This window comes from Ceratotherium simum, chromosome 29 (assembly GCF_057802395.1).
Source record: "Ceratotherium simum simum isolate JZ-2026a chromosome 29, ASM5780239v1, whole genome shotgun sequence".
In the NCBI taxonomy this organism is placed as follows: domain Eukaryota; kingdom Metazoa; phylum Chordata; class Mammalia; order Perissodactyla; family Rhinocerotidae; genus Ceratotherium; species Ceratotherium simum.
The window spans coordinates 10,540,001-10,552,154 of record NC_141928.1 but is presented as its reverse complement, the minus strand read 5'-3'; the positions used below and the strand labels follow the sequence as shown (position 1 = coordinate 10,552,154).

Here is a 12,154-nt window from a genome sequence, read left to right as displayed (position 1 = left end):
AAGCGCTGGCGCCAACTCGGAGCAGCGCCCTCTCGGTTACTATGGTGATCGCGAGAGGGGCGGGGTCTCCATCCACTGCGTCCCCGCCTCTGCCCAGGATATTTCGAACGCTCCAATTGGGACCGCCCTTTCTTGCCTCGGTCCCGCCCTGTTCGGCTCCAAGCGCGATGCGATTGGCCCGGGACGGGCGGCCGGGTACCCTGTGGGTACCCCCTCCTGACGGGAAGAGCGGGAAAGTGTAGCAGGTGCTGTCGGAGGCGTGAAGCTCACGGAGCTGCGGGGAAGCACATGGTTGGCTTTGGAGCGAGTTGCCCCGTGTCCCATACACAACTCCTCGCACCCATGACTGCTAACTCTAGGGAGCAGGAGCTGGGGTGCGGTCACAACGTTTGCGGTCCAGGGCGGCCCATCCTGGGGGGCGAGGACGCGAGCAGCCGTCAGGATCCGGTGGCGCGCTCTCCCGCTCTGGGGATCAGAGGCCAGAGGGGGCGGGCCCAAGCCCGGGGGCGGCGCCAGCGGCGGCGGCGGGAGGCGCAAGTGCCAATGAGCACGCGCACCGCCCCCGGGGGCGGGGCCTGGAGAGCGCTCCCCCGCCCTCGCGCTCGCCCCCGCCCCTCCCCCCGGGCGCCGGGGGCCGCAGTGAGTGAGTGGCACTGGCAGCCTGTCAATCCCTCAGCCGAGCGGCCTTCGAGCCTTGTCCGCGGCGGCTGCTGGCAGGGTGCGCGGCTCCGGCAGCGGCGGCGGCGACTTCTCCCGCCCCATCAATCTGCTGTCCGCCCGGCGCGTGGCCCGCGGGGGCCCTCCTTCGGGCTCCGCGCCCCGCCGCCCCGGTCCGCCCGCTCCCAAACTTTCCTCCTCCGTCCCCCTCGCTCCCCTCGGCCCGGCCCCCGGCCTCCTCCTCCGCCGCCGCCCGCCGCCGCCGCTCCCTCCCCCGGGGCCGCGGGGGCTTGGATCCCGCCCGGCCGAGGCGGCGGCGCCGGCCGAGGGAGGGGAGTGCGCGGGCCGGCGCGGGGGGCGGCGGGCGTCCCGGCAACTCGGCCGGCGCTGAGGAGCAAGTTGCGCGGGGCCGCCCGGCGGGGCGCGCGGCGGCGAGGAGGCGGCGCGGCGGCCGCGTGAGGGCAGCGGGCGCCGCTGCCTCCGCCTGCGCCACCGCCGCGGAGCCCGGCGTTTCCGCCCGCCGCTGCTCCTCAGCCTCGGCGGGGGCGGAAGCCGGAGCCGGGCGCCCGTCCGCACCGCCTCAGCCGCGGGCCCCGCCGGCCAGGCCGCCCCCTCCCCGCGCGGGCGGGGAGCGCGCGGCCGACTCCCCTCCCCTCCCCCTCCCCTCCCCCTCCCCCTCTTTCTTCTCCTCCCTCGTCGCCGCCGCCGCCGCCGCCGCCGCCTCAGCCTTCGCCGCCGCCGCCCGCTCCCGCCCGCGCGCGGCGGGATGGACGATCAATCCAGGATGCTGCAGACTCTGGCCGGGGTGAACCTGGCCGGCCACTCGGTGCAGGGGGGCATGGCCCTGCCGCCTCCCCCGCACGGCCACGAAGGGGCGGACGGCGACGGCAGGAAGCAGGACATCGGCGACATCCTCCACCAGATCATGACCATCACGGACCAGAGCTTGGACGAGGCGCAAGCAAAGTTGGTGTCGTCTCGTTAAGCATCTTTTGTGTGCGTGCGGAGCCGGGCCCGCGGCCGAGTCGGGGCCCGGGGTGGCGCCCGGGCAGGGGCCTCAGCCCCGGGCGGGGAACTTTCTCCGAAAATCTGCCGCCCGCCCGGGCCCCGGGGGGACTTGCCCGCGCCCCTCGACGCGGGCGGGAGTCGGCAAAGTTGCTCCCGGCGCTCGGGACGGACTTGGGGCGGCGCGGATGGGGCGGGTTTCTGTCCCCCGGGGCCGGCCCCCTCGCAGCCCGGCCCCGTCCGCGGATTCAAACCTCCCGCCGGGCCCCCGCGCACGCCGCCCCGGGAGGGCCCCGGGAGGGCCCCGGGCTGCATTCGAGGAAAGTGCAACTTTCTCCCGCCCGGAGTCGCGGCGCCCGGCTCCGCCCGGCCGCGGGACCACCTCGCCGTGCCGGCGGCCGCCCCAGCCCGGGCGCGGAGCGCGGGGCGCTTCCCCGGCGGGGCCGGGTGCGGGCGGCCAAGTTCTCGGCGAGGGAGGGCCGCCTCGCAAACTTTGCCGAGCTGTCACCGCCCGCTGGCCGCGCTCGGCCGCCGGCCCGCCGGCCCGCGCCGGCTCCCCCTGCGGAGGGCGGGCGCGGGAACCCCTCCGCCCCGTCCCCTCCCCCGGGGGGCGCCGCCTGCCCCCGGCCCGAGGCTGCCCGCGCGGGTTCGCGCCCCGCGGTCGCCGAGGCTGCTGCCTGCCGGCCAGATGGGTCGCGCGTCGCTCGGGCTGGCGCTCCGGCCGCCGGAGCTCGCCGGCTGTCGCTCACTAGTCAACTTGAGTTTCTGGTGACTTGCCGCGGTTCACGGGAGCCTTCCCCAAGAAGGGGCCGGAGTTAAATCTTGGGGCTAACTTAAAGGAAGGCGCCATATTATTCTATAGGTGATGCTAATACCTTTGTGTTTTGCGATTTGTCTTTTAGGAAACATGCCCTGAACTGTCACAGAATGAAACCCGCGCTCTTCAGCGTCCTGTGTGAGATCAAAGAGAAAACAGGTAAGACGCTGCGCCCCGCGGTGGGCCTGGAGCCCCCCGAGGTGGGGTCGGAGCTACTCCTTCGACTCTCCAGTTGAGAGCTGCTGCTTTTGGGCACCGCCATCTTTGATCATTCTCTCCTTCCCACCTCCTGATCTTGAGAAAAAACTGCCATAAATCTGGAGTCGATTTCTCCATTCCGCTCCTGGTGTGAAATGAAGTGTAGATGCGGACGGGGCTGGGTCGCTGTCCCCAGGCGGCCGCCCCTGGCTGCAGGCGGGGAGGGGGCCCGGAGCGCCAGCCGCTCTCTCCCGCTCCTTTCGCCTTGTTTGTATGTCAGTTTTTAAAAGGAGCAACGGGAGACTGGATGCCGGGGACCGAGTCCCCGGGAGTAGCTTCGCCCGAACTTTGTTTTACTTAGACAGCCTTAAGCTTCAGCTCCGCAGATAGAAGAATAGATGCAATTGAACCCGACCCCAGTAGCATGTTTGAATTCGTGTTTTAGTTGGGAAGACTACTTTTAAGAAGCGAGGAAGGGTAATGATGTGTTCAGGCATATACAATGTATGACATCTATTAATACTTTCATTAAATTTTATGCTCGAAGTCATTACATTCTTAATATGCTTAATATATATTATAAAGTAGAAAAAGGTCCACAAATGCAGGGTAAACAATTTTTGAAGTGTTCACGGCAGGGGATATATGAAAAGAGAGCTTTTGCAGAAGTGCTGGAATGAAAACTGCAAGTACATATTAGACAAATTTCTGGCAATTCATTTCAATTTAACTTTCTTGTTAGACTTTTTAAAATTGAAGGTATTTTAGTCTTGAGGTGACAGTAGCGACTCAAGTGGAATTAGAGATTTAATATAGATGTTTTAATTCGTATTTGGCAGTATTTGCCGTGTGTTTGGCAAATAAGTGCGGTAAATAAGCGTTACTGTTGATTTATTTATTTATTTTTTTGGTGAGTGTTGGCTATATAGTATTACAAAGTTGCCTTTTTTTTAAAGTTGCCATTTTTTAAGTTAAGGCAAAGAAGAGAAGGTTGAAGTCCAGGATATAGCAATGTCCAAGTGATGCCATTTAATAGGTTAAATGTGATTGTGTTTAAGTTGTGTGTACAAATAATAACACACTGCATATAATCGTTAGTTGGTAGAAGAGTTGCCCTCCTTTTTAAACAGATTTTCCTGCTGCAATGCTGTTGTGATCCTAAAAGTAATCAAGAAAAGATGACGAGTTATTGCTCTCCATTAAAAATACGCTAAAACCATAATTAACAGCAAATATTGAGAGCCTTAAAGAGCACCTTTTCTGCTTTTCAGTCGCATAGTATGCATGGTCTCTTAATGTTGACTAATTCTTTTTAAGATATATTTTACATTTTGAAAACCACAGGCATTTTAAATTACTAACTTTTACTCTTGATTTTTAGCTACCTTTAGAAAGCATTGTGATTTAAAACTGGAGATAATTTTTATCTAAGACATCGAGCATTAAATCTTGAAGATTCTTAGTTTGGAAGCCTAAAAGTGCGTAATTCTCAGTAAATTATGTTGCTTAATGTCCAAGGGTTTTCTTGCTATCAGGGCTCCACTTTAGTTTCTGCTGACTGCTAAGCACTGGAGTATTGACTATGTTGTGAATATTAAGATTGATTCAACTTTATACGGCATTATATTACTAGGGAGAGGGGATTGGTTTTCTTCCCCACTCATCCCCTTCTCGTGATTTGTATTTATTTTTTTGCCTTCTTAAAGTTTTGGCCTAGCCAGCTTGAGAACCAAACCCAGCAGACTGCTTTTCTTGTTTAGACATTTAGCAGCAGGCAGAATTCAATTAGGAAGCATGAGTCCTCTAGTTGCTTATTTGCACAAGACTTAGTTACACCATTTTGAAAGGAAAGTATAGTCAACCTCATGTCAAAGGTGAGTTACGAAAAAGAAACAAATCTTTTCAGAGCCTGAGATTACTGGCAGAGAGAGCTTTGCTAGGGCTCTTGCTATTTAAGAAGCAAGAGGTAGATGACAAAGGAAATTTTTGTGTTTTGAAAATTGTTTCTGAGGCTTTCAGTGATAACTTGTAAATTAGATCCTCTTTTTGTGCTTTGGCCAGCGGATCCAAGTTTGCACGTTATCTCTTTTGTGAAAAGCCAACAGCCGAGAAAGAGTAAAGGCGGCTGTCTGGGCAGAGGCATCTTCCTGCCAGCCTCTCTAAGCTGGAGAGGGACAGGATTTAAGTACCCAATGATTGATGGAGGTGAAGCTCTTTCTCTCCTCTCCTTTTTCCCTTACTACTCATAGCTCCACTTCACCTTCCAAAACTAGTCTTAGAAGGAGACAGGGACGCTGGACTCAGAATCCACGATTTGAAGTAAAACAGCTGTGTAGACATTAGTGTTACCAAAGCAAAGAAAGTGGGGCAGCAAATTCCAGGCCCCCCCATCTGTTCCCACAGTCGTGCTTCAGAAACATTGTGAACTTATAAAATAAGCATTGTAGAATGTATGCATATTGCATAATGCTTTTTCTATAGATCATTTCATTTAATCTAATAATGTAGTATCCAAAGATTAATTCTCTGTATTCTAGAGAAAGTTTACCTAGTCATTTGTAGTAGAAACCGTGAACATTATGTGATGACTCTCTTCTGCATACTGGAGGGGTAGGGGGTTGACTAGTGGGGAGGTGGGAGGGGGAAGCTGTCACTTCAATGGATAATGTCATTTCAGTTGTGCTTCTTCTAAAAATAAGACAAATGACTTTTTAAAAAATTCTGCGTATTTGTAGATCTGCCAGTAGATTTTGAGCTTTCTGGTCAGGCAGTGAACACTGCCAGTTCTGATGCACGAGGGATTTAGTTTGGAAAACATCTTTTTTCCCTCCTACCAAATATGAAAAGGTATTTTTCCCTTCTGACAGATAAATAGGTAATCTACCACAATTATATTATTTTCTTGTTCAGAGGTCGGGAAAGTGTACTTTTACTATGAGGTGCTTGCTTTTTCTTTAAAATGTATTCTTTTGTAAAATTCATCACACAGTTATTTTGGGGCAGAAACGTTGCCTCTCATTGTTGAATTGTGACATTTATGCATTTTGACAGCAACTGAAAAGTTTTAAGCTTTAAAATAAAGATATTTGTCCATTTTAAACTAAGTAAGCAACCTATGAGGTAATTGTTGATATGTTAAGGTTTTTCTCTTGATTTGGCCATATTTTACCACCTATCTCTTATTGAATATCCCTGATGCTATGAGGCCTCCTCATCTACATACTTCTTTTGGTGCATTCTCTCACATTTTTTTGGCCACCTTAATCTTGATTGTTGAAGTACTTTCCTTTGTGAAGTATTCCACCCTCACAAATCTGTCTTCTTTCCCAAGCCCTTAATTATGAGAGTTTGAATGAAGGAAATGGTTCTTTCTGAGAAAAAAATGTATTTAAAAATTTTTTGTTGAAAATCTAACATTTTAGTATATAATCTGAATCATATTGTGAAAACATGTTATATATTTAAAAAAAAAATCAGCACAGCCTTTTCCTTTCTAAACGGTAGGTTAAAATACTCCATGTTGATAGCTGCCAACCAAACTCTGATTTATTGCCACCACAAACCCTAAATAGCGTTCATTTACTAGTAATGTCTAATGGCATACGTGATGGTTTGCCAGATTTGTGGCCTTTGTGAGGCTTATAAGAAGGACTGACTTGGGAAGATCATAAAACTTAATGAACTTCTCTACTGCAGGAGGTGTCCGCAGGGGAAGAGAAAGGCCTGCTTGGTTGGTTGGGCTGGTTGAAGTATTTTTTATGTTTAAGGAGAAGAAGAAAAGGACTATTAAAAATGCTTTACTTTTAAAGGAACCCTGCCTAGAAAGAGTCATAAGAATTTTAGATTTCAAAACTAGATCAAGATTGTAGCTTGTAAGTGAGTTTTTATATGCATTTAGAATATGATATATATGTGATTAAACCTTATATCTTTACTGTTATAAGTGTGACTAGCTTTCAGAGCGACAGGGCAGTAGTCTCAGTCAACACCTTTCTATTTATTTCTCACCCTAAAGGTGTAGAGACTCAATGGAGTCTTCTTTTTCTGTTTTCTTTTTTTCAATACTTCAGTATAAAAATTTGTTCATTTTTTTGTACAGTTCTATGTAATTCTTTAATTCCCAATGTATAAAAACCAAATATTCCATCAAGTGAAAATTTAACCAAAAAGGTGAAAATTGTTATATATAAGTCTAAATGTTATTATATAGCATACATTTTTTTAAGTTGCTCTTGCAATATTTCCAATATAATTATCATTATTTGTTCCAGAGTTTTAAAGACAAATGCCCTGTTCCATACGTGATTCATTTTTTTGTGTTTTGATGAACTTATTTTCTAGTTTTTAAAAACTTTTTATTATGGACAGTTTCAAATGTAAAAACGCATAAGGAGAAGAGAAAGTTGAACCCCCATGAGCTCATCACTCATCTTCAGCATTTAGCAACACTTGGCCAATCTTGTTTTCTCTGTAATTCGCACATTTTCAAAATTATTTTGAAGCAAATTTTAATGGACCTTTAACGGTTTGAATTTCCTATCAATTTTAGACATATTATGGCTTGTTGACATTGAAAATATTAAATGATCACGCAGGAAAAAATACAGAGTCAGTGTATCTTGGAAATGTCATAAATTATATTGCTTTATCACAAATTTTTCCTTAAAGCAATTTAAGAATATTTTTTATCTTTTTTTTTTCTATTTTTGTAGATTTGTGTAACTTACTGGAGTTTTTTAGGAGGTTTTTGAGGGAGGATGTAGAAGAATGATGTTTTTCTAATTTTCTTTACCATTCCTTTCCCATCCTTCTAAGATAATACATGCAATATACTCGTAGAAAACCTAGAAAAAGATCTTGCTACCATACTAGTTTAGAACTTCGTGACCTAAAGTATAAGTAGATATTATCTTAAAAATATGGGGCTGTCTTCCGATCCTTTTCTTGGATTTTTTTTCTTCCCAGTAAAAATATATTGAGCCCTCTTGTCAATACTGACTTGATCTGTGCAAGTAATTCTTTTGTGCCTCAGTTTTAGTGGACTTCATTTTATTACAGATTTGTGTAGTTTTGGTATTTTATTTGGGAGTTTACTGTGTTATTTTATTACATTAATTTACATAATTTTATTCTACATCAGAAGTATGTTAATAGAGTGGCAAAGGAAGCCCTGATTTGTTCCAAAGAGTACAGTGGTTCATTGGCTTTCCTAAAATATATTTGTGTTTATCTTTTATACTTTGAGCCTTTTCCTTTTAATTAATTTTGCTTGTACTTTTAGATTTCAATTTATCAATTTTGTAAAAGGCTACTTCCAAGATAGATTTAAGTTGAATATCTTATTTGGACTATTTATATTTTGATACTTTATGGTAGCATTGTATAGGATGAAGTTATATGAAGTATGGCTTTAAAGAATTGAAAGCGAGTTTCATGAACCGCACCCTAAATCAGTCATCACTTTATTTTATACTCATACCATTGAGATATCTATTCAGAATAAATACTTAACACATCAGCACCAAACACATCAAGTTAAATAAAGATTTTTAGACTATTTTTCCTCTATTCATGTACATGTGAACATCTTTAGGTATTTATTATTTCAATATTGACACTATGAGAATAATGTTTTATTTGTTTTCTCAGCAGGGTTGTGTTTTAGCCATTTATCAGTGTGATCAGCATGATTTGGGTAGTAACTGACTAACAAAGCTTGCACACCACACCCCCCTCCCATATTGACCTTTCCAGGCATTTGCTCTACTTCAGTAGGCTGTTTGAGTCTGTAAGTATGAAGAGAGTAAATAATTTACATCATTATGTAGTGTAAATTGGTCAGTGTTTTTCAGACTTGGCTATCAGATTTTTTACAAAGTTATAGAAGTTAATCAAACAAATTGGTATCACAGCTAGGTGATAGTGTTATATTTAGCAAATAAATTAATAAGTAATGCAAGAATGAGCCACTGAAAAAATAAACTATCTTTTTATGCCTTCAGACACAGAACATATTCAAAAATAAGTTTCATTAATCTTCAACACTTGAGTCTAATTATCTCCTTTGTAGGCAGAATAGTAACCAGAATCTGGTCTTTATTATTTTTTTATAGACATATTCCATAAATATGCTTGTAGTTTTTGATAGTAACGTTAGTTTGCTTTGGTAGTAAATTAGTATATGTCTAGCAAAAAAATTGGTGTGATAGAATGTGTTAAGTTGAATTGGCATAGCAGGTTTTTTTTTTGGACTCACTATACTTGATAGTAACTGATTAGGACTGCAAACAATTAAAAGTAATTATGGATAAAAATAATTGTTAAAAAGTTTTGTACTTGTTTTCTTCTATTTAAGTGCTTTAAAAATGTTAAGCTGTTTTGAACAATAACCCTTTTTGTGTGATCATATTAATGAGGACTTGGTATACAATGTAATCCTTTTAATGCTGGTGATTCCTCACAATGTTTAAACCATTATTTGGGAGACTCAACATATGTTATGGCAAAATGATGTTTTTTGTTTGTTTTGTTTTATGTGATACATCAGTTTTCAAAGCATATTTCTTAGGCATCAGAGTCCAGCAGGTGGCTTTTTACATTAAAAAATTCATAAATTTTAAAATCCCATAAAATTTTATTTCAAATTCAAATTAACTAATTGAGAATGTCAGCATTTCCACTGTCTCTATATTAACATTTATAATAGAACAAATGGTTGCATATAGAAATTATCTGCAGCATAATCTAAATTAAGATTCTAAACAGGCATTACAGATGCTGGTAACTTTGGCAATTATCATTTTGTTTGGTGAACAGTAGTAAAACAGTGTGCGGTAAAAGTGTTTAGAGAGAGAGGATAAATAAATTGAACAGTTTTGCAATGCAAAGTGGTTTGTGGTGTTTTTGAGGATTTCTTGGCTCTCTCTTAACTGCTATTGTGAGCCTGGAGCAGATTTCCCCATTGCTAATGCCCTAGAAGTATTAATTCACTTTGATATGCTAATTAGAGGGCATTATGCAAGAAATGAGATTAAGTGGCAGCATGAAGCCATTTGCCTGTCAGTAAATTGAGAGCTTTAGCATCAGGAGGAGCTTTGTTTTTTTTTTTTTTTTGAGTTTCTCTTGGTTTTGCATATAAATAAAATTGATTGAAAGGTCTAGAGAAGCTTCTAGAACATTGGTGGATTCCCCCCCCAATGATTATTTAAATGTAATGTTACAGAATTTTTCTGACTATTAATTGACCTAATTGGAGATACTGATATGAAGTTTTCTTTCTTTTTTTTTTTTTAAAGATTTTATTTATTCATTTTTTCCCCCCCAAAGCCCCAGTAGATAGTTGTATGTCATAGGTTCACATCCTTCTAGTTGCTGTACGTGGGACTCGGCCTCGGGTTGGACGGAGAAGTGGTGCCTTGGGGCGTGCGGTGCCTTGGGGCGTGCCCGGGATCCGAACCCTGGCCGCCAGCATCAGAGCGCGCGCACTTAAGCGCTAAGCCACGGAGCCGGCCCCCGGATATGAAGTTTTCATCGTACTTGCTCTATATGAAAGTATACTAAGAATTTTGTGTCATCTAGTCTTTTTTTTTTTCCTCAAGCCTAATTTCAACAACATGACTAGTGAACTGTTATCACTTACCTGTTTTCGGAAGTGTACACTTGTGTGTGTGCTTGTGAACCAATGTCTTCACTAAACTGAACTTCACAAGAATGTTTTCTTCACTAGAGAAAGAAATTGTTGAATTGGGCTTCAAGAAACTATATTAAATGAGCACTAAGACGGTCTTCAGTACCTGAAAGCTGGAACAATTAGAATTAGTGGTTAAACTCCACGCTTGACACGACCTGTGGAATTTACATTTCAGCATGTATCTCTTGTGTAAGATTATCATATTATTTGATTTTCATGTTGAAGATGGAGTTCCATACTTGATTCTGATTTTGCTGACTGGTGATTTAAGCCAGGCCTTTGATTTTTCTCTCTGTAAAGCTACTATGTGATTTTCCATAGTTTGTGGGGAAATGTGTGAATGAATACTGGGATGGGAGTGATGGATGGGGAGGAGGACAGAACTTCTCTGGGCCTGTGAAAATATTAAGGTTTCCTCAAACATGGAACTTCTACTTGTATAAACCATTGCTAGAGGTATCATTGCAAAACTCCGGCCTAACTACAATCCCGGGCATAGTTAAATAGGAGAGAGTTTGGATAAAGCATTCATATTGAGGCTTGGTTCTAGTGTCTGAATTCCACTACTGTATTTGTGACTCTAGACCCAATAAACCGTAACTTCTCTTCAGAGCCATATGGATTATTTAGTCACCGCAGCTGCCATGCATACACACTACCAAGGCTGGCATCTCCTCTATGTGCATGTGTGGTGCCTGTTAATGTTAATGGGAGTGAGGAATGTGCACACAGACAGGGGGATGACAGTCTCTCCTGAGACAAAAGTCCTGATTACATTTCTCAGTGAAGAGGACTTAGCATACCTGCACATTAGCTGCTCTTCTAAATGAAATACTTGGTTACTTTAAATTCTCATTCCCTTCTCAGACTCCCTGAACTAGTTAAATCAATGAATCCTCATTAGTCTCTGATTACTTACAAAATTTCATTTAAAACATATGAAGTGGGCCGGCCCCATGGCTTAGTGGTTGAGTGCACGCGCACCGCTACTGGTGGCCCAGGTTCGGATCCCGGGCGCGCACCAACGCACCGCTTCTCTGGCCATGCTGAGGCCGCATCCCACATATAGCAACTAGCAGGATGTGCAACTGTGACATACAACTATCTACTGGGGCTTTGGGGAAAAAAAAAAAGGAGGAGGATTGGCAATAGATGTTAGGTCAGAGCCGGTCTTCCTCAGCAAAAAAAAGGAGGATTAGCATGGATGTTAGCTCAGGGCTGATCTTCCTCACAAAAAAAATAAATAAATAAAAATAAAACATATGAAGTTATTTTTGATTGAAATGGGAACACAAAGCTTTTGAAATTGCATATTATTATTATTTTTTAAATAAAAGGTTTCTACAGGCTTTCAGATGTACTAAGTCTTGCAAATAGGAATTTATAGAAGGAATAATTCCAATAGGAATTATTGGAAGGGACATCTGAAATACTTGAGTGGCATTTGATGGGGGAAAATCACTGCATTTAAAAAAATATTTATGGGCCGGCTCCGTGGCTTGGCGGTTAGGTGCGCGCGCTCTGATGCTGGCGGCCCGGGTTCGGATCCCGGGCGCACCCCGAGGCACCACATCTCCGTCCAACCCGGGGCCGGGTCCCGCGTACAGCAACTAGAAGGATGTGAACCTACGACATACAACTATCTACTGGGGCTTTGGGGGGAAAAAATGAATAAACAAAATCTTTAAAAAAAAAAAAAAATTTATAAGTAAAATGGCAAGCTCATATGTACATTATGTAGAAGCCTTTACTATCCGAATGTCCTCAAATGAGGAAGAATTGACTTA

General features: G+C 44.7%; 1 protein-coding gene across 3 annotated transcripts in view; it reads left to right on the top strand.

The window, feature by feature from the left end:
• The first annotated feature begins 1,364 nt into the window (after positions 1 to 1,364).
• Positions 1,365 to 12,154, top strand: part of PBX3 (PBX homeobox 3) — a 211,180-nt gene continuing 200,390 nt past the window's right edge. The window contains exons 1-2 of one of the 3 annotated variants that reach the window (XM_004423459.2): positions 1,365 to 1,623; positions 2,565 to 2,638. In XM_004423459.2, the coding sequence (XP_004423516.1) occupies positions 1,424 to 1,623; positions 2,565 to 2,638 (274 nt within the window). In that variant the 5' untranslated portion in view covers positions 1,365 to 1,423. Of the gene's footprint in view, positions 1,624 to 2,239; positions 2,431 to 2,564; positions 2,639 to 12,154 lie in introns of those variants that run through there. The other 2 variants (XM_004423461.3, XM_087419081.1) reach the window with 2 other exon arrangements.